This window comes from Manis javanica, chromosome 4 (genome assembly GCF_040802235.1).
Source record: "Manis javanica isolate MJ-LG chromosome 4, MJ_LKY, whole genome shotgun sequence".
Classification (NCBI taxonomy): Eukaryota; Metazoa; Chordata; class Mammalia; order Pholidota; family Manidae; genus Manis; species Manis javanica.
This window is the reverse complement of record NC_133159.1, coordinates 6,949,676-6,971,738: the sequence shown is the minus strand read 5'-3', so window position 1 is coordinate 6,971,738 and position 22,063 is coordinate 6,949,676. Positions and strand designations below refer to the sequence as shown.

At 56.3% G+C, this 22,063-nt stretch overlaps 1 protein-coding gene across 3 annotated transcripts in view; it reads right to left on the bottom strand.

Annotated features, from left to right (window-relative positions):
- Positions 1-16,862: 16,862 nt before the first annotated feature.
- SPSB1 (splA/ryanodine receptor domain and SOCS box containing 1) overlaps positions 16,863-22,063 on the bottom strand; it is a 61,146-nt gene continuing 55,945 nt past the window's right edge. For all 3 annotated transcript variants that reach the window (XM_036999593.2, XM_036999592.2, XM_073233147.1), the window contains one exon: positions 16,863-18,769. In XM_036999593.2, the coding sequence (XP_036855488.1) occupies positions 18,642-18,769 (128 nt within the window). In that variant the 3' untranslated portion in view covers positions 16,863-18,641. The remainder of the gene's footprint in view (positions 18,770-22,063) is intronic.

Below are 22,063 nucleotides of genomic sequence, written 5' to 3'. Positions count from 1 at the left end.
AGCCTCCATCCAGCATTCCTACCCGCCCTGCTCATCTGGTCTGCCCCAGCCCAGCTCCCCGTGCTGCAAGGCCATGCCTGGGGGCACTTCCCAGGTGGCTGCCAGGCTGCTTCTCTGGGCCTCCGTGGCATCCGTGAAGATTACTGTGTTACCATTATTTTATCTGTCTGCCCTCAAATTCCTCTGGGTAGAAACAGAGTTTTGTCCATCTTTGCATCTCAGCATTCACCGTGGGGCTTGGCACAGAGCAGAGTTTTGGGATGTTTGCTGGGTGGTTGAGTTGGAGGCACAACCATTGGTGCAAAAACTCCTCTTGGATCACCTGCTCCAGCAGGAGGAAGCCCATCCCTCCCCTACAAGGGTCAGAGTGTCAAAGCCAACTCCTCAAGGCAGGCATGGCCCAGGCCGCCGATGTCTCCAGCCAGGTGGACTGGCCGGATCCCAGCTCATAAGCCAAATTCTGTCCAGGCCTGCACTGAAGTTTCCAGTTGGAGAAGCTCCCCTTGGTGGGGCTGGCTGAAGACGGCTGAAGACCCAGCTTGGAATCTCTGACTAATCCCAGCTGTGTGACCTCCAGTCCCTGAGTGCAAGGGAGCTCCTGGCACTAAACTTCCTCCCCCAGGGTGCCCTGAACCCTGCTCATGGAGGGGAGCTGGGGCTGGGGCTGGGCCTGGCACCCTGAGATCTTTGGGCTCCCCTTTTGCACCCCAAAACCCATGTGAGTTTGCAGAAAGCCATGGTCCCAGCCCCCAAGAACTGTGTGTAGTGGCTTCCAGCAGGGCTGAGCCTGGCTGCATGTTTTCTGGAAAGATGGTCCCTCTTTTCTGAGTTCTGGGGTGCTTGTCCATCAGAGGCAGTGGGGTTCCTTGGGGGGAGGCCAGAGGAAAGGGCTGCCAGCCCAGACAGGGACTTCAAAGGCCTCCTCCGGGCTCCCTGCTCTGGCCTCCTGCTGCAGGATGAGCTGAGCTGCCAGCCTGGCAGCTGGCAAAACATGGCTGTTCTTGCAGGAAGCACCAAAGAGCAAACAAGGACCCTGCCCAAAGGCAGCTTTTGAATCCGAGGGACAGTAGGGAGTGGCTCCCTCAGGCTGCAGGAACAGGCACGCGGAGCCCCCATCATGCCTCAGTGTGTATGGCCCTGCCTGGTCCTCAGCCCTCTCCCAGGGCCGTGCAGCCCCGCTCTTGCTGTTCATTTAGTCACTAATTTGTGAGTGACCTGCTGGGGCAAAGCGGGCACTAAACAGACCCTGCATCATGATGCCATGGAGGAAACTGGTGTTTATCAAGCACCAGCTTGGTGTCAGCTGTGGGGATGGAATGGAGGACAGCATCACATGGGATGGGAGACAGTGACAGAGATGTGAGCCCAGGCGGCCGGCTGCCCTGGGATCGGCCAGGAATGGGGAGGCCAGGCCCCTGACTCGGTGGTGTCCAGAGAATGAGGTCTTTGATGGCCTTGTCCCTGGAAAGAGGGGGTGGAGGAGAGGAAGTGGTGTGTGAGCTGAGCCGCAGCCTCACCCTCCTCCCAGCCCTACAGCCTCCCCTCGCCAGCTCCAGGCCCCTCAATCCTGCTCCCCTCTGGGACCCCGAGCAGAGGCTGTGGGAAGGCCTCTGGCCCTCCCCCAGCCGGCCACCTGCCTCCTGGGCTCACGTGCTCCCCTGTGACTCAGGAGGGTGGAGAAGCCACCTGGAAGCAGTGCAACACCCTCCTCCATCCCCTGCCCGGCTGCTGGCCAGGATCCCCCACCTTTTCGGTGGGACCCGGATGGCCTGCCGTGCTCTGTAGTCCCACAGAGCACACGGGATTTGAACCTTGCTTCCACTCAGGAAAAATCTGGCTCGTCCAAGGGTGTGGCTGGCCGGCCTTGGCTAGGGGCCCCGTGCCAACTGAGCCCCTAAGAGCCATCGGAGACCTCTCTAGTTGCTGGGGCAGGAGGCCTGGACAGAGGAGTCCAGGCTCTGGGATCCATCCCAGGGAATAAGCCTGCAGAGACCAGGAGGCAGCCTTTGGACCCCTCCCAGAGCAAAGAGGTGGCAAGGGCCCTGTCCAAACCCATGGGCAAGCTTGCAGAAGGCCTCCGTCCCCAGGGGCTGGTCTGGCGGGACTCAGGGATCCCTGGCTTTTATGGAGGGGCCCCTGAGGATGCACAGCCCAGAGCTGGGGCACCGCCCCTGCTGGGCTGTCTTGGCCGGCACTTTCCTTTCCTTCCTCTTCCTGGGGATCAGAGACCATCCCAGGACAGACTGGGCAGGGCCAGCTTCGTGTCAACAAACACCACTGTGAGGGCCCTAATGGGCCAGGCGGAGGCCATGGGGCTTCTGCTAAATATGAGAGTCATTCCCGCAGGTGCCTGCTCAGGGGGGTGACCCTGCCAAGTCCACCCATTCTCCTCTCATTAATCACTTTCCTTGTTTCTTTTCTTTTTTTTATTCTTAAAGCTCTTTCCTGGGTTTGGGATTCTGCCCCACGAGCCCACAGAGGTGGATCTGAGAGAGCTGGGAAGTGGCTGAGCCTCTCCCACTCCCCTGGCTTTACCTTCCCGTGACTTCCCATAGAGCAGGGATGGGCTGTGCCAGGGCACAGTGACCCCCGGCTTTCACTCACCACTGGGCCTCTACCCATCTGTCTCTGCCTCCCCAGGGGCTTTTAGGAGAAGGTTCTCTGTCTGCTGCTGAGCACTGGGCTCCTTTGCATAAGTCAGTGGTCAGGGGCAGCATTCTCAACAGGATCTAACAATCTAGATGGTTCTCGGAGGCAGGCCCGAATAACCAGCCACTGGTAAGAGTTAGGCTTGAATGTAAATGCAGTAGGATGGATGAGAGGCAAATCCCTGTGGGCGTGACGTGGCTGACAGGGTAACAGCTCCCAAAGATGTCCACATGCTGACCGTCAGAAGCCGAGACTATGTGACCTTACGCGGCAGAGGGGCTTGCAGCTGCGATGAGGTTACGGGCCTGGCGCTGGGACACCAGCCCGGGTCCTCCCGGTGGGCCCCATGCCATCCCAGGGTCCTTAACGCGAGAGCGGTGTGAGGGCCAGAAAGGGGTGCGGACTGGATGTTCGAGTCCTCGGATCCACGTGGTGAAGCCGTAACCCCCCCCAGTGTGCCTACACGTGGCGACAGGCCTCTGAGGAAGTCACTGAGGCTACACGAGGCTGTAAGGGGGCCCTGTGGGTGTCTGCAAGAGGCCCTGGAGAGGCCGTGCCCTCCTCATCCCCTCCCCCATCCCTCTTCTCCTCTCTCGCTGCCCCTCTCCTCTCCTCCCTCCCCTCCCTCCTGCCCTGTTTCTCTCAAGTAGTGAGCAGGTGGCCACCCGCAGGCCAGGAGGAAGGCCCGCACCAGGACCTGAACAGGCCAGCACCTTGACCTTGGACTTTTCAGCCTCCGGAACTGTGGGAAACACATTTCTGTGGTTTAAGTCATCCAGTCATGGGCATTCTGCATGGCAGCCTGAGCAGAGGGAGAGAGAAGGGGAGGAAGGGGCCGTGAGCCAAGGAACACAGGCACCTCTTGAAGCTGGAAAGGGGAGGACAGACACCCCTGGACCCCCAGAAGCCGGCCCTGCTGACCCCTGGACTTTAGGACTCTGGCCTCTGGAACTGTAAGATGGTACACGTGTGCTGTCATAGCCCTTCTGTGGCCGATTGTTAAGGCAGACACAGGGAGCAAACACAGGCCCTCTGAGGTCTGCCTGGCCCTCCTCCCCTCCCCTGGTGGTGGCTCTGGGACTCCCCTCGCCTTCAGTCCCTCCAGAATGGTGGAGGGGGGACCTCAGGCCCACGCGCAGCCCCTGGGAGGATGAGGTGACCAGGGAATGAAAGCTGCAGGACAGGTGCCTCCCTGGCCACCGGGAGGGGGCTGCAGTCCACAGCGCCCCACCAGGGACTTTGCTGGAACCGTGGGGAAGAGAGAATCACTCTTTCCACTGAGGTGGCTGGAGACGAAGGAAGCCCGGAGGCCATCTGGCCACTGGAGGGAAGAGTCCTCCCTGAGATGGAGCCCACGCAGGGCTGACGGGGGAGGTCATGGTGCCTCCCGACCACTGGGTCCAGCCCCAGCAACCCATCCTGAGCTTTCTGACCCACAAACCACTGGGACTGTGCCCCCCCAACTCCAATTCTGCTTAACCCAGTTTGAGGTGGAATTCTGGCCTTGCAACCCAAAGAATCCTATAATAATGTCACTCCGTGCCATGTGTGTTGAGGGCCATTTTCTCATGTTGGGTAGAAAGGGTGGGGGGACAGCCAACAGCCTGGGAAGTACATGACCCCCCCAACCTGCCCTATCCCCGTCCCTCAGCCTGCCCTACTGCCCTCCCCTGCCATGCAAGGGCTGCTGGGGTAATTGGGAATTACCACACTGCTCCTTGAACAATTTTATTTGGGGAGCTTCCGTGAAAACCTGGGAGTCCTGCCTGCTTGAATATCTGCCCCCATTAAGGTATTGCACTGGGAGAAAATGCAAAACACCCCTCCCTGGGGGAGCTGCTACCTCAGTTCTCCAGGATACCCTTCTGCAAAGGGAGATCCTCTTTTTATTCCAGTTGGGAGCAGAGGGCAGGGGGTAGGGAGTGGGGCTGCATGGGAAAGAAAGCACATGGTCGCTCTCTGGAGAAATCTTGGGGATGCACGTGTGATAAGCAGGCAAAGTAAACGAGTGCAGGTGCCCATGTTATCACTATCAGCCCGTGACAGACACTGGGCAGGCAGGACCCCCTGTGCCCTCTGCTGGTTTATCGGGCAGCCCAGAGTGGTTTGATTTTGCTCTAGCCACTTGGCCCCCAGCTGCGCTCGGTCAAAACACTCTTTCCTGGACTCATGGATGTTTAATCATGTTCAGTTTTAAAAAGTGGAGGCCTGTGAGTTCTAATCCTCTGGGCTCTTCTCTTTCTTGTCCCTCTGCCCTGTCTTAGCTCATCCTGTGTGTTGGAGGTGGGTGGCGGGGACAGACACAAGTTGTATAGCCTTGGACCCCCTCCTGCCGTCCACCTGGAAGCTGTGGTCTCTCTGTAGCCCCTGGGTGGGCCATAGTCTCCTCCATTCTTCTCTTCAGGTCCTGTCCCTGAGGAGGCAATGAGGGTCTGTCACCTCCTTCAGCATTGCCCCAGGGGGTCCCATCCCGGCTCCACCATCTCTCTTTGGTTTTTCCCTTCCTGAGGGGTCCACCTAAAAGGATCCCTGTTTGCTTGTGGCCTCCAGGCATCCCCCAGCCCACACCAGAGGCTAAAATGAAGACTCTACTGACCAAGGAGGAGCCAGGTTTTCTGCTCCAGAGATTCAATCCATCTGGGCCTGGGGGAAGGCAGGGGAGGTGGCAAAGGGCTGCTCTGTGCAGGTGTTCAGCTTGTGTACCACACAAGGGTGCCTATGAGGGCACTGTTGTCAATGTAGACATGAACTGAACTATATGAGGCATGTGGGCAAGAGTGGAAATACAGACCTGCGTCCATGGGGTGCAGGGGCTGAGACCGGGTGATGCCCCAAGTCCCCTCCACCTGTCTGCTGCTCTCAGACCCAATCCCTACCCTTGCTGGGTCCTTAAGAGCAGCTGTAAGGCAGGTTTCAAGGAAGAGCAGAGCTCAAATAAGTGAGCAAATGAAGGAGCAGATGAGTGATATGTGGAGCAGATGGGACAGAAAGGTGTGGGTGAGTGGCTGAAAATTCAGACTGGGTGCCTGGGCATCCTGGGCTGAGAAGACTTCTGCACCTGGCTGGCTCTGGGGTCCATACTTGGTGGAGGGAGTGCCCTCTCTCTCAGTTTAGCCCCTAGTGGTTCTGGGCCTGTGTCCACAGCCTCTCCCAGTCCAGACCAAGGCCTAGAGACCACTGGGTGGAGCACTGACCTTGGGGTCCAAAGTTAAAGCCCCCACTGGCCACCAGAGTGTCCGTGGCTCCAGCAGCGGCTGCAGGCCGCGTGCAGAGAAAAATGCTAAGGAGGTGGCGTTTCTTTACCAGCGCCCCAGTGGCCCCGTCCAGGCACACCAGCCTCCCCCCCGCTCTCCCTGAGGCAGCCTGGGCTCCCTGGGCCCCTGGGGGATGAGGCTGGGGAGCTCTGTCCCGGCCAGCCCACAGGGAGTCTGCTTGCCCCTCTCTGCACTCTGGCGAGAGGCTGGAACACAAAGCTATTTTTATTTATGATAGTGTCAGTGGGCTGGCCTCTGTCTAGACAGCTGGTGTTATCATTTGAGGCCATCCTGGAATGCACAGCCCCATTTATTGAGAACAGAAGACAATGTGCAGATTAAACAGCTCATAAAAATACACTGGGAGCTGACACTGGACTGGGAGGATCAAGCAACCTGGCTATGCCAATTGTCCTTGGTTTTGGACCCTGGGTGCTGTCAGAGAAAACAAGAAATGGTGTGACCCTGGGGAGCCAGCCCGCCTTGCTGGTGCCCCTCAGTGGAGACGCACATGGGGGTTTCAGAGCCCCAGAGTGTCTCCCTCATAAGATAGGAAGCACAAAGGGAAGAAGGAGATACCACCTTGACCGAGACAGGCCTTTTGTACGTCAGAGACTCTATCTGTGGACGCTTTGGCCTCCCCAAGGCCACCAAGCACACAGCTGTCCTCTCCTAGGTCTGCTACCCTCAGCCCAGAGGCTGGTGCTTGTCACCCCAGTTATCTGGGTTTCATCCACGTGTCCTAGTTGCAAATTTACTACCTCATCCATCCATCCATCCATCCGTCCGTCCATCCATCTGTCCATCTATCTCAGAATGTGCCAGGTAGCAAGAAACTCAGGTCTTGTCTTCAAGAGGCTTCCAGACAGAACGGGGAGAGACAGAGATGAAAGCACAGACTAGGGTCCTGGAATGAAGCCTGGAGACTCCCGGATGATCTGACCCTGTCACTCCTGTTATTAAAGGCCCATGGCCTATGAGAGAGAGGTGGGCACCCAGCCAGCCTTCCTTACCACCAGTCTCATATCCCTACAGCCCTGGCCCCAGCCTGCCTGTCCTCACCTCCAGGGCTCTGTCCTGGATGGTGTTTCTCTCCGTCCCACCTGGGGCATCCATCCCAGACATCCCCACCCCAGAGAGGCCTTGGAAAGCCACCAGGGGGTCCTTGTAGTCACCTCATAGGAAACTCAATGCCTCCCTTACCCCCTGGAAGTCTTGGGAGGCCTGGGAGGCAGGGGCCAGCTGCTAGGTGCAGGATGCCTGTGGACCTGGCTGACATGGGCCTGAACCAGCCAGTCCTGCCTGGACACACCTAGCTGCCTGTGCCTCAGTGTCCTCATCTGTAAAATGGGGATAAGCACAGAGCCTCCATCTCAGGAGGAGAACTACATGGCCGAGGGGCAGAAAGAATTCAGGAAGGTGCCGGTGCAGTGAGGGCCCCCTGAGTGTCTTATTAGCCCAGTTGTTATCATTTTTCCGTTCGGCCTTCGGGGCCTGGCACAGAACCTGACTCCAGGTGCATGTGTCTGCTGATGGTCTGAACCCAGTCTGAGAATTCCTTCCCTGTTACCATCTCCCGAGTGAGTTTCTCAGCTCCAAACAGAAATCACTTCCTGGCAAGGGAAGGAAGCAAAGGCAGCAGGGGTGGCCTTGACCCTGCCCGTCTGAAGGGCGAGCCGACTGCTGCTGAGGCTTCTGTGTGGACACAGCAGGGCAGGCCTGGAGGGCTCAGACCCGGGCAGGAGAGGGTTCCCACAGGCTTACAGCGTGGCAGGCTGGAAAGGGGGGGACCTAACTGTGCCTCGGCTCCCCTCTGAGCCTTGCTTTCTCCTCCTGAGAAGTGCGGCTGCTCGTGGCTCCTCAGCAGGCTTGCCCAGGGCAGAGTGCCCGGTGCCCTGAGAGTGTTGGAAGCTGTGTGGATGCCCAGGTCCCAGCTTCTTCTGTGAACAGTGAGGTCAGGGCACTGACAGAGCCCACGGGTAAACCCTGCAGGCAGAGCAGGCCCAGGGACTTTGCACGGTGGAAGGGACGTGCCTGTCCCGGTGCCTAGGGTGCTCCCACCCAGACCCTGCCGCTGGCTGAAGGCCTAGGCTCAGTCTTTTGTGCTGCACCAAAGGCTGCCCTGGTCTTTCAAATTCTCCTTCGTACCATGGCCCCCATCCCGCCCTGTGCCTGGGCCTCTGTGGTCAGAGAAGACTTGGCCCCCTCCTCCTTCAGCTTCAGAAAGCCTGACCGTTTCTCCTGCTGGCTCTCTGGACCTAGCGCGCAGCCCACCTTCAAGAGCAGAGCCCCCATCCCAGACACCTCTCTTGTTCAGCCAACATGTATTCACTGGGCATATACTATTTGCCAAGATCAAGTAGGAAACCAGACACATGCCTACCTACGCAAGCATGAGAGGCCTGTGCAGAAGAGCCTCTGGGCGGGGTCCACTCTCTCCCCAGGACCACACTCAGGCCCCAACGTGGTGTCCGCACAGAGCACCCTGCAATACCTGCTGGGTGAATGAGAGTGTGACTGCAGGGTGGCAAAAAGCCCAGGACCTCACGGGAGGTCACACAACCTGGGGTCAAGAGTCCAGGCTGTGGTGCCAATGAGGCCTGGTTTTGATGAGGCCCACTCGCCACTTTAACTGTGTGACCTTGGGCAAATGAATGAGTCCCTCTGAGCATCCGAGGTCACGATGGCACCTGCTATAGAGAGCAGTCAAGGGGATAGCACGCGTCAATGCACACGTTACTGCATCAGTGTGCTTCGGTGGGCACACAGCAAGTTCTCAGGATTGCTACTGGTTAGAGGTAATATGGTCACGCCCAGTTTGCCAGGCAGCTATGGAGGCTCAGAGAAGTGAGGTCATTTTCCTAAGATCACCAGCAAGAAGCAGAGCTGGAGGAGGAGCCCAGGCCTTCCGTCTCTCAGGAGGAGCAGACCCCAGCTCCTGCTGGACTCCTGCCCAGGAGGGACTTAGGAGGAAGGCAGCCTTGGGTACTGGGGCTCTGCCCCCCACAATGCCCCTGGCTGCTCCCAGAAAAGCAAGACACCAGAGGGCAGGGCTCACAGAACTACACAGATAGGCCCAAGATCTTCTTGGGAGCAAAGACTGTTGGGAGGTTTCACAACTGGAGCACTCCGGGGAATTCAGAGCCAGAGTCTGGATCAGGAGTTTCCCAGAGACGGACCAACTTCTGTACATAAACAGAATAATGACCCTGAGTACCTGAAGTTCTGGGTTTATGGCTCCTTCAAGGGACTGCCTGTGAGAAGCGGAGAGGCTATGAGCCCAGACTGTTATTGTTACTATTATTAGATCCACCCAACCCTTAAACAGCACTCACTATGTGCCAGATGCTGTTCCTAGTACCTTACAAAGAGCCACCGATGAGGCCGGTCCTATCACCGTACCCATTTTACAGAGGAACCTGCACAGATGTGCTTACTTCCCTCCCCCGGGATACTCTTATGCATCCTTCAAAACCCCGGTAGGGCATCCCTGCCCTAATCTCCTAGTGGGATCCATCGCTTGGAATCCCATCACTTGGAGCCGCACCTCCCACAGCTGCTGGTCTATGCCCATCCACTGAGCTCTTTGTTCAAAAGCCTGGTTTTCTGAATCTGAGCCCCTGGTGTCCCCATGTGTCTGACACAGACAGGGTCAAGATGTATTTGCCGAATGGGACAGCAGAGGCTGTGGCTCATCTTCTCCTCACTCCCATGAGATCTCCTGAAGGACAAGATTGCTCGTCTGCCTCATAGGTGGCCAGGATGCCCCGAAGGGCCTGTCTTCCAAAGGTGACTCTGGGCCGGACTGCTGCCTCAGCAAATCATCCCAGGAAGTCGGGGGTGGAGGCCACAGCCTTGCAGGAATGGCTGCAGGATGCATCAGGAGAAGCCATCAGACCAGAGGGAGGGGCAACTACTGGTAGGGGCAGGCATATCCAAGATGCTTATCTTCCTACTTTCCCATAAATAGATATTATAATAATAAGACCCTGGGCATGTGCAGGCTTTGCAACTTTTCAAGGCATTGCCCTTACCCAGCCTTCATTTAATCTTTGCAACACCAGAGCCTGCATTATTGCCACTTTACAGAAGAGGAAATTGAAGCTCTCAAGGGTGGTGTGCAGCGTCATGGGATTGGCGGCCGATGTTCTGAAGTCCAGACCGCAGTTCTCCTGCCCTTCTGCCTGGGTCTCTGTACTCCGGCAGACCACTGCGGGCCCCATCCAGTAAGGGGGAGGCCTGGGAGCTTCCTAAACTCTGCCACCACTTTTGGGCTGGTAACCCAGGCTTTTGGGAGAGGGCACCCTGCTTGCGATCTTTTCTCTTTCGGATTCCCTGGAGGATTCAGAAGCAAAAGGGGGAGCAGGGCTGGGAGTAGGTGGCAGAGAGAAGTCAGGGTCCTTAGGGCTGCCAGAAGCAGGCTGGGGGGTCTCCCCTTGCACCCCAGGAGGCGGAGCCCCCAGGGCCCAGCATGCTGCTTGCCCCCCAGGCCCTGCTGCCCCCAGCACCCTCTGAGGCATCTCCTAAGAAGGAGAGCCAGGCTCTAGTGTGCTAACAAAGGATGTTTTCCTGCCCGGTGGACAAAACATTTCTGGCGCTTTCAGGAGGAGACTGAACACTCTGTCCACTTGGGCGGCGTTCGGGATTCCTGGACGGACATAAGCGTGCTTTCACACGCAACAAGATTAATCGCCCAAACTCCCGCTGCCGCTCCTCACCTGCCCCACCCCGCACCCCCACCCCTTCCCTTGCGGCCCGTGTGATCCAGAGCAAACTTCGGAGAAGCCATTCCCAGCGGCCTCAGGAAGTGAGCCTTCGAGTCATGCGCCTCTCGCTATGGCCTCCTTGGTGGGAGAGGGGCCAAGAAACACCCCTGAACCCGCGTTCTGTGAAGGCCCTCCGACCCCCGCTGGGGGCATCCCAGCCCGCCCGATGGGGTCGGCCTCTGTCCTGAGACAGTGGCCTGCATCCGAAGGTGGGTCCCTCTGGGTCCTCCCTGGAACTCCCCAGGTTCACCAAGATTTCCAGAGGTTTGGGAACCTTCCAGAACTCCCTGGGTAAACTGGAGGCCCAGCCCTGGTCCCTTGTAGCCTTCCATGCTCCATTTAAAGAGGCTGGCATCAGGTGGCCAGTGTGAAATGAGTGGGTGGGACCAGGATGAAAAATCAGGAAAGAAAGGCGGAGGTCTGTGTCCACACCTCCCAGGACATGCCCAGGGCTCGGGGGACAGCGCTGGCCCACCAGGCCTACTCCAAGAGATGCCTCATAGCAAAGCTGTTTGTGAGATCTCAAGGCTTGTTTTAGACCCTGCCTACCCAAGAGGGCCCAGCAGTAAATATCAGAACATTCCACAAGCTTAGGGTGCTGGTAAGATGCCCTGAAGTCAGGGCCATACTGCCACCCTAGGAAGGCTTGGTGCTTTGGAAATCGGGCTCCCACCCCAGCTCCACCCAAGGCAGAACAGGCTTGGGCTGCATGGGAGGGAGCAGCAAGGAGGCTGAGCAAAGGCCCATGGGCCAGTGCCAGGGCCCTAAACCCGCTGGGGCAAGCTGAACTCTGGCAGGAGGCAGGCTGCTAACCAGTAAGCAAGTTGTAAAAAACCAACTCAGACACAACATCTGGCAGCTGCTTCAAATAGTTCTCTGTCTGAAGTTGGAGTTGCTTGCAGCCCTCCAGTAAATCAAACCATGTGCACCGAGGAGCCCTATGCCGACCTGAGGCACCCTGCCTGGCTGGGTGCCAGCCGTGCCTCCATTCTCTCTTGCTCTTTAAATAGCCCGGGGTTCACATTCCATGTCCTTGTACGATCAGTCCAGAGCAGGCCTGGCAGGAGAGGCTGCGGGGATGGGAGCCACCTCCTTCTGTCCCAAAGGAAGACAAAGGGAAATACTCCGTGGGGAGCTTGGCACTAGGGACATCACGCCCCTGGCCCAGCCTCTGTTTCTGGTGACCCCTGAGCAATGCCCGTACCTTCCCAGCCCCTGGGACTCCTCCACTGTAGCTGGCTAGAGGGACACCCAGAGAGAGAGTCCAAGCCCTCTGCCCCTGAGGAGTCTCAGGTGCTCTCCACATCCGGGCCTGATCCTGGCCCTGTGGCTTCCACACACAGCCTGGATGCCCACTGGGTAGAACGTCCTTCAATTCCACAGCAGATCTGCTCTCCTAGGATGGGCCATGAAGGGCCAGGGCAGAAGGGAGAGGACAGTGGCTGATAACTCAGGGACTCCTTGTCTTTTTGTCAGCCCTTCCCACCCCCAGGCCTGGTACTGGCTGTTGTCCCCACCTATCATTTCATAAATCCTCATGATCATCCTTCAAGTGGGTATTATCACAGACTCCATTCTAAAGATGCATATAGAGGGTAGAGCAGTGGCCTTCAGAAAGATGTGTCTGTGTCCTGGTCCCAGAACCTGTGAATGTGACCTTATTTGGAAAAAGGGTCTTAGCAGATGCCATTGAGTTAAGGATCTCAAGGCGATTACATCCCTCATTTTCCAGGTGGGCCCTAAATCCAATGACAAGTGTCCTTATAAGACAAACACGAGACACAGAGGGGAGAGGGCTGTGTGATGCTGGACAGAAGTTGGAGTGATGGTCTGTGAACCACAGAACGCCTGGGGCCACCAGCAGCCAGAAGAGGCCAGGGGGGACTCTGCCTGAGCCTGCAGAGGGAGTGCGCTCTGCCCACACTTTGATTTGGGGCTTCTGGCTTCCAGAACCATAAGAAAATGAATGTGTGTTGTTTTAAGCCACTCAGTGTGCAGTAATTTATCATGGCAGCCACAGAAAACTAATACAATGAAGAAATTGGGGGTCAGAGAGAATGAGTGAGGCCACATGGCTCTTCACTGCTGTGTTCTGCCCTCCTGATTATGAAGCTGAGTTTTAGACAACTACCTCATTTCGTCAAGAGGGACAGAGGCTCCAGGGCCCAGCAATTTCCCTGCAAGACGCCTCCTGGCTCATTCATTGACTAGGTGGCTTCGGTGGACTGTGAGCATTGATGTGGTCTCTGGGTGCCCCAGGTGGGTTGTGTACAGTCACATTAGCTGCCTCTGCTGACCACTTCCAACGCGCCAGGCAGCACTCTAAGTTCTTCACAGACACTAGCTCACAGAATCCTCCCAAAGAGCCTAATAAGAGATATTTCTCCCCATTTTACAAATGAGGAAACTAAGACAGAGGGAGGCAGTGGGGGGATGGAAAATGTCCAGATTAGCTAAATCCAGAGTCAAAACGCAGATGAGTGGCTACCGGGGGCTGGAAGAGGGGAGTGGGGAGTGACTGCTCATGGGGACTGTGCCTCCTTGGGGTGATAAGAATGTTTTGGAACTAGATAGAGGTGGTGGTTGTATGACACTGGGGACAGACAAAATGCCACTGAGGTATATACACTTTAAAACTGAATTTGATGTTATGCGAATTTCACTACTATTCCTAAAAAGCCCATTGGAAGAGTGAGGTTCGAATTCCTGGTGCCGAGACCTCACCGTGTGCCTGGCCCTGAGGATGCAGTGTGTCCGTGGGCAGGGGAGGAAAGCATCGCTCCCATTTCACAACAAGGGTACCAGCAGGCTCCTGCGGCACTCACTGAAGTTGCCATCCTGCTCAGTGAGAAGAGCTGGGCATGAACCCCACACTGTCCTGGCCCCCGAGCCCCAGCCCTCTCCCCAGACACCCAGGCCTGATACACCGCTAGCTCCAAGGTAGAGTTCTTTGCTTTTTGGCAGAAGTTCTACCTGTGGTCATCACAACCCCAGTGGCAGCTCTGTTTAACCGAAATCAACGGCCAGCAACTTCGCGAATGTACTTTGGTTGAAAATTCAAAAGGTGGGGTCCAGGGGTGCAAGTAGGGGGCAATGGAACATCTGCTCCTCATGCTATAGAGGGAAACACAATCAGCAGACATGGTCCTGGGAGGGTGTTAAGGGCAGGGGAAGCCCTGGAGCAGCTCCGAGTGGGCAGCCGTGCTAGGCCTGGGCCGGGGCTCCAAAACTAGCGAGGTGTCTCCGAGCTCCTGGCTCAGCTTTCCAGGACTAATTTCTTTGGGGAAACTGAGGCTCAGGGGAAGAGCTCAAGGCTGGCGTTTCCCTGCTTCCTTGTCAGTGTTTCCCCTTGGACTCACCTTGCTCTTTCCTCTAAGACCAGCCTGCTGGGAAGACGCTGGCGCTGCAGCCCTGCGCTCTGGGGCTTTAGCACCTGCTCTGAAACACCGAGGGGTGGAGATGATTGTCAGGGAATCACTCACACCTGTGGTCTCCAAGCTTCTCTGCGTCACAGCTCCTTGCCAGGCCTCTGAAGGAAAATGGGGAACAGCAGGGGGTGCTGCGTGGAACAACTCTGCACATGCCCCCTGGGCCCCAGGGACCCCCGGGGTAAAGAATCAGAATCAGCTCTGGGTGTTTCAAGGTGCCAATTGCTGGGCCCCACCTACTGCATCAAAGTTCTTGGGATTTTGCTTTTCCCAAGGTCCCCTGGTGGTTCAGATGCAGGGGATACAGGTGGGCTTCATGTTAAGGCCCCCAAACTGGGTCCTGTTACTCATGCTTAGAGACAGCTGTAAGGTCTGCCCTCAGGAGAGCCAGAGGGGATCAGTGAGGCCTTTGACTTTTCTGCCTACAAAGTAGGCACAGAAGGGGCTGCAGCCGGGCTGGGTGGGCAGCCAGGCCCAGGGTCAGTGCCGCCTTCCATCTAGCCAGCTGCCCTCAGCCTGAGCTTTTCCACCGGGAACATTTCCTCTGCCCGCGGGAATCATTATGGGACCAGCAACCGGAGCAGCAACAGCTGTTCTCCAGCCCAGAAAATAAGGATCTAGAAAAGTGTTAGCTTTTTATTTTCTTAAAAAAAAAAGTCCGAGCCCCCTGGAGGACACGGAGGTCCAAAGCCGGGCCGGGATTTTGCCAAGTCCACCAGGAGGGCTGTCAGGCCAGGTCCGCCCGCCCGCCCGCAGCCCAGCGAGAAGCCAGAGAGCCGCGCGCGGCTTCCTGCTCGGCCGGCGGGGACATCATTTGTTGACTCTAGAGCCCAGTTCCCAGCTCATGGTTTCCTCGCTGGTTGCCATGGCCCCGCACAGAAAACACAGCAAACGCCTGGCCCCGGGCAGCTCATTTATTTCAAATATTCCTTGCAGCTGGACTCCAACCATGTTTGGGTGTCTGGACTGGAGCATGAACTAATTGCTCTGTCTTCAGCCCCTCCCCAGCTCCCCCGGCATACTTTATGGTTCAGTAAAGTCCACATTCCTCCTCTCTGCAGAGTAGATGCGGGAGGAAGGCGGCCCTGGGCAGAAGCTGGCCCGGGAGGGAGGGGAGGCTCTGCTCCCCTAGGCCAGGTCCAGAGCCTGCTACCTGCTCGAAGGCAGGGTATTAATCACAACCACATGGGCCAGGCTGCAGGATGGTTTTATGAAGACCCCTCCCTTCATCACGGAACCCTGCGCCCCCAGCAGTCTCCCAGCCGCACAAAGACGCTTGTTTTCCCTCTGTTTCCAACCCCCGCCCCCGCCACTCCCGACCCGACTCCTCCGGCCACCCCCACCCGCCCCCACCACTGCCTTCAAAGCAAGCCGGGGCTCCAACTGCAGCCGCAACCCAGACACGAACTCCAACCTAAAAATAATTCCAGACCACCCCTTTCCTCCGACTGCATCGGGGGGTGGCATCTAGGGGTCCCTTCACCCAGGACCCACCTTGATCTTCGAAGACTTTACCCAGGAAGAAACATTTATCAGGAAGTCGGTTGAGGACTGTTTGGTTCACTTTGAAGACCAATTACAGTCCAGGAACTGCCATTTTTCAGAACAGAAGTGCATGTGATTTCAAAGCATTTTCTTGCACACTCACTAATAGGCGGGGCCCTGTTCTAAAGCCTCATTTCATTCTTGCTACGAGATGGGCGCCCTGATGACTGCCATCTTACTTACCAAGCTCACACGGTGAGCCAGGGGCAGAGCCAGTATCTGGGCCCAGCCTGACTCAGGAGCCCCTGTGCTCGTCTCTGGGCCAGCCCACCACCAGAATGAAAGAATTTCCCCTTACCCAGCAAATGTTTGAGAGGAAGTGCTGACAGCTGCAAACAGTGGTCTCCAAACTTTCTTAGGCAGGGTCACCTGGCAAGTTCGAGAAAACTGCAGATTCCTGGGTCTGGCCCCAGAAATGTTGGATTCAGTCTATCTCAGGCAGGGCCCCAAAATGAGCATTTTAACCAGTGCCTCCCAGGTTTCCTATTGATGCAGGAAAGCTGGCAGGGGGAGCTGAGAAAGGCACGTACAACTTTGGTCCCAGGGGCCTTGGGTCGTCGGACCAGAGCATTTTTCACAGCACCACCAGATGCTTCTTGCCGATTCTTTGGAAACTAGTTTTGACATGTGAGACTATTTGTTAAATTTCTTGACTATTCACATTATCACTCATCAATCCTCTAAATAAGCCTGAATTTCCTGTCTTTTCAGCTGAGGGGTGGAGTGGAGTGGGGGGTCCCCACCCACAATGGCTGGCTGGACAGGTTCACTTGTCAAAGGCCCCTGGCATCCCTGCGCACCTGGCACTGAGGACACAAAGATGAAGGGCCAGGTCCTTCCGCCAAGCACCCAGAGCTGGACTTGGGACACCCGCCTGGGCCCCTACCCTGCTGCTGAAGAGCCCACGGTCGGCTCCAGCTTTATAACACATCGACGAGCCAGAGGCTCCCACAATGGGTAGAAGCCTTCCTACTGGGCTCGGCAGGTCTGGGCTACAGGCTCACCAACTTCTGGAAAACGACGGGATGTTCTAGGATCACCTCTCCTGGATTCCCCTCCTTACCTAGGGCTCTAGCTGGCACCCCACTCTCTACCAGGGGGTCCTGGGGATCACCTCATTATCTGTTGAGCACCATGGGTAGTGAAACTGGCTGGACCCTGGAGGGGTTGGCCACACTTCTTTCCCTTCCCCCAAGGCACAGAGAGGGACTCAAAACTGGTTTTGTGTTTTAATATATATTCTTTATTAGGTTACTATTATCAACCATCATAAAATAGAACTGGAGTTTCAAAACTGTACAGGCCACAAGGTTCTGGGCAGAGAGGAAAGCAGGGTGGGGGTTGAGGTTTGGGTAGCTGGGGTGGGAGGTGCAGAGACGACAGCCTGGCAATTCATCCAGTGTCTGGGGGAGACGGCTGGGTCAAGGCGACATGGTGGGATCTGGGTAAGTGAGACTCACTCATGTGCAACATTCATCAGAACATGACCCACCCCGAATCCGGAGTGAGGCACGTCTCTAAAAGTCTTACAGGTAAGGTTTCCTCCCCTCTGGAAAAAAAGATTCAAACTAATAAGAGGGTAATTTATATTCCTCACCCAGACTTGGCACCAATTTTGTGCTTTAAAAATATATTCCACTGAAAAGACGTATTTTTTTTTTTATAAAAAGGTACCCTACAGCAGCTGTTTAAAACATAATTCTTACAAATATGTATGTATATATATTAAACATTTTAAACAAATAAAGTCATCTATTGTACCTGTACAGAAATGAAGAGAAGTCAGTCTGAGAGTGCTGACTTCAAGATAAAAGACACGGTGAATGTGGTGGTAGGTCTGCTACATGGGAGGGAGGCTGTGGCAGGGAAGGGGTGGCCCCCTTCTGCGGGCTGCCCCGGCTCGCCCTGCCCCGTGCATGGCTCTGGGGCTGTGACGTACTGGGGCTGCTCCATGTGGGTCCAGGGCCCAGACGGGGGCACTCAGCAGAGACCTGAGCTGGCTTCCATGGGGCATGACTCTACTCTGGCGGCCCCACCAGGCCCTGCCCTGGCTTCTCATCCTCATTTCCTGGTTCAGGTGGTCCTCTGGGAAACTAGGTCTGAGGAAGAAATAAAACCACTGCAAAGAAGGGTGAGCCCAAGTGGTGAGTGGCTATTTGAAGACACGGGGAGCAGCTGCAGCCTGTGCAGATGGGTGCCCCAAGACTCTCCTATTGCACGTGTGGCTCATGCTACCTGATGGGCCCGCTCGGACCCTAGAGCAAAAGCCCCTGGAAACAGTAGGTTAAGGGACTCAAACAAAGACACCCTTGTGCCCATGTGGGGACACACCACAGACATGGCCCAGCGAGAAGGACAGGGGAGGCACACACATCCCAGGGAGGGGCAGGTGGAAGCAAAGCAACAGGACACTCCGGAGAGGGGTGCCCCAAACAAGGTTTCCTTTCTAAATGGAATAAATAAATGGCTTTTGTTAAAGAATAAATACAGGGTATAGGGACACTGACAGCCAGGACTGAAGCTGGAAGCTCATGTGCCTGTGAAAGTCCAGTCTGGGTTTCTGCCTTGGGGTCCGTGGTAAGTTTCTCATGTCCTGAGCTTCGGTCCCCATTGCCTGGCCCCGCCGGTCTTGGCACAAGCCCTCACTGGAAGCACCTCTTAAAACCCCTGGGATCACACCTCCTGCTGGCCACCCTACCCTGGGACCTGGCAGGTGGGGGCGCACCCCTTGCCGCCCTGAGGGCAGATCAGAGCTCAGGGTAGGGCCTCCTCAGAGTTTATCCTATGTGTCCTTTTCCAAGAAGGGGCCGTGATCCGACACGCGGGGGGTGGGGGGGTGCCTGTGCCGAGCGCCATCTGCGTCCTTCAGAGGCAGCGGGGGAGCAGGCAGGGGCAGGGGCTTCCTCCCACGGCCCGGATGCCGGTCCAAGGTGCGCGTGCGGCAGCAGCTCGGCCGCGTGGCACCAGGCAGCGGTCACGCTGGCGATCTGGATGGAGAGTCACTGGTAGAGGAGGTAGGCCTTGAGGGAGGCGGGCAGCGGCAGAGCTGGGATCTCAGCCAGGCGCTCCTTCCCCAGGGCCAGGCGCACCGAGCGGCGGCAGAGATCCATGAGGGGCAGGGGTTCGGCTGGGGAAATGAGGACAGGACAGAGGGTTAGCACAGCGCTGGATGGTTCTAGAATGACCAATACTAACAAAAGCGAGAGTATCATTAATACTTGTGTTCATACACAGATAATAATTAATAATCTTCCATTTTATATTAACTATTAATAGCAAACACAGAGAACCCAGTCTGGGCCAAGCCTCCTGGAAGCTGTCTATAAACACTAACTCATTTAATCCCAGTGGTTTATTATGAATGATTTACAATCCCCTTATTATCACCTGCATTTTACAGAGGACAGAGTCCAAACAACTTGCCCAGGGTCACACTCTGGCAGGAGTCCCTGCTCTTACCCACTGACAGGCAGCAGCCGTCAGTGTGTCTATTCGGGGCACACGGAAGCCAGCCCCCCACCAGCACCAGACCCCACACAGGCTTTTAGGAAGGGAATCATTTTTTGCTAACCCAAAGGCTGGTGGGTATGCATCATCTCCACCCTACAGCTGAGGGCGCTGAGGCACAGGGCACTGTGCTGGGGTTACTGGCGGGGTCCGGATCCCGGCAGTCTGGGACGAGCACGCAAATTCTCAGCCACCAAACCATGGGGCCAAAGATGTAGGAGACGCTGGCCCAGAAACACTTGTTTGAGGAGACAGAGCGGAAGCGACCCCACGGCCTGAAGGTGTAGCATCTATAGATACCCCCGTTTCTTTCTACCTGACAGTGGGACGCCGAGAGCCAGGCAGAGGGAAACTGGAAGTGTCAGCCGAGCCACAGCAGCCCCAGTCCCCATCAGGGCATCTCACCACCAGGAAACCTGGTGGGCTCCCAGCAGAGCTGCCTCGGGCACCTGCACTCAAGACTTTAGCTACAGCGTGCAGTGCCACCCTGGTCCTTGTGTCCCTGGAGGGCCTGGGCCCTGCCTTCCTGCAGGGGAGGCTCAGCCCTAGGAGGAGTCGTCTGGCAGTCACTCCCTCTAAGACCCCGGAGGCTGCCGGGACTCAGTGGGCCCTGCTCACCCCGTCTCCCTGGAGTTGGTTCCTTGCTCTCTCCCCTGAAAGCAGGCACAGGTGGGCACGCTGGACCTGCGCAGGGCCACCCCACAGTTTTGGATGTGGCGAGAGCTGAAATGAGCAGAGCTGTGGCTTCATCCATGGTCTCCCTTTGACATTGAGACTCCTTACTCTTCAAAATAATGATGAGACCAAGAAACTGAGAAAATCCCGTGTTTTCCTTGCCACCCAATTCTAGCAATAAGAAGTGGTGAAAGTTCTTTACTATTCACCAACATGTCTCAGAATATTAAGAATAACATTAAAACACTCACTGAAGACCAAATCCCATGGCTGGGGGCTCAGGAGCAAATGGGAGTGGCTGCTAACGAGCTGGAGTTTTCCTGGGCACTGAGTGTTCTAGAATTGACCATGGTGATGGCTGCCCAACCGTGACTAAACCAGAGGCCAGGGAATTGCATGGCATGTAAATTATATCTCAACAAAGCTTTTATTTTTAAAAAAGAATAAATCTTAGGCTTGATAATGCATTTCCTAAATTCCAGGCTTTAAAAGCCCAACTGCTCTGGATCCCTGACGGCCACCCACCACCACAGCTAGACAGCAGAAGGCCTTGAAATGGTCAATGTTTCTTCATGGAAAGCTTTGAAATGGGGCCTTTCCTGGACAGCGCTGCATGATGAAAGGGAGCCCTGCCTGGATGCAGGAGGATGAACTAAATGACCTCTGCCCTTTAAGGTCAAGGATTCCACAGACTCCTGGTGAGGCCACCTGCCTGCTCCTGGGCAGCCCTGCCTGGCTGGCTCCTCACTTCTACCATGAACAGCAGCTGACCTTGAGCAGGTCACTTCGGGCGCCTGGGCCTCAGTTTCCCCATCTGTAAGATGAGGAATCTGGACCAGATGCTCCCCAAGTCCCATCCAGCTATATGCTGAAGGCCAGACTGCCTAATAGCACCTCTCAGCCTGCACATGCTACTGAGGAGTGGCCCTTCTGCCCGGGTGTGTTGGGGGGACTCGGCTGCTTCCACTCCTGCGCTAAGGAGATCTCTCCACGTGCCCTGTGTGGGGCTGGCCCCTTCTCCCTCCAGGACGGGGCTCAGCCCCACTGGGAGGTGCGGGACTTCCCCTGGTGGCTGAAAGCACTTGAGTAAGTACTGAGGGCCATCGAATGTGGCCTGAGAGGCCTGCTGGGCTGTGGAGGGAGGGCTGAGGGGGTTCCCATCACACCCTCATGGCTTAATGGGTTTCAGGCCAACTCATGAATATTCTTATGAAGAAACAGTTCTGAAGAGCAGAGGCCTGCACACGCCCCCTTACTTCAGGGGACAGCATACTTGAAATTAACATCGTAGCCCCCATCAAGGCTATGGCTGTGGAGCACCTACCGTGTGCCTGGCGCGGACTGTGTTCCTCACCTACAGATGGGAAAACGGGCTTGAGGAGGTGAGAGTTGGGGTCCAAGGTCTGAGAGCCACAGGCTGGAGCGTGGGTATATACCCAAATTCTGGCTCTCATGCCAATGTGCAGAGGAAGCTCCCAGCTCCCTTTGTCCTTTACCCAAAGGGGTGAGGACCTCCTTCCACCCCCACTGAGAGCAGCCATGTGTTATGGGGGGCTTCCTCTGCCTGACCATCTTTGGGCCACACTGAATAATCCAGTTAGGGAGGGGTCATGAAGCCAGAAGGGTTTTGTCCTTTAGACCTGCCAGCTCTTCCAAGACAGGCTGTAGAAGTGGCAGCTAACAGCTGCAGTGACACATCGTGAGCCAGTCACCCAGGCATCCCATGGACGGGTCCACTTTTGGGGGCCTCAACAGGACTCCCCCCACCCTCTTGATCTTGGAGGGGCAAAATGATGGGGCCCTGATCTGACTGCTTTGCAAAGCCTGGGCAGACTTCAGGTGCACTGCCACAGAACCGGATGTGGGCACTGTGCCATGGAAAACGTCTGTCCTACAGATTTTGGTTGGTCATTAACAGGACCCAAGAAGGTCTCCCCTGACCTCAATACTTCCACTGGGGGCTGCAGGCTCAGTATCCAGCTCCGTCCACAAAGCCAGTGCCCACCGAAATCCCCCAAGGAAGTTCCCCAACAAAAAAGGCAGAGTTCATTCCATGCCCACCTCCAGGAAGCCGAGGCACTCGGCATTGACATAGCTTGTATGAATGCGCAAGGGGGCGGCTGAATGCAGACAAGAAATCGAGAAGTGAATCAGGTGCTATTTATGTGAGCAGAAGGTGGAGGGGCTGGATGAGGCCATGCATCCACTTCCGCATTTCTAGGCGAAGTGGTTACCTGGT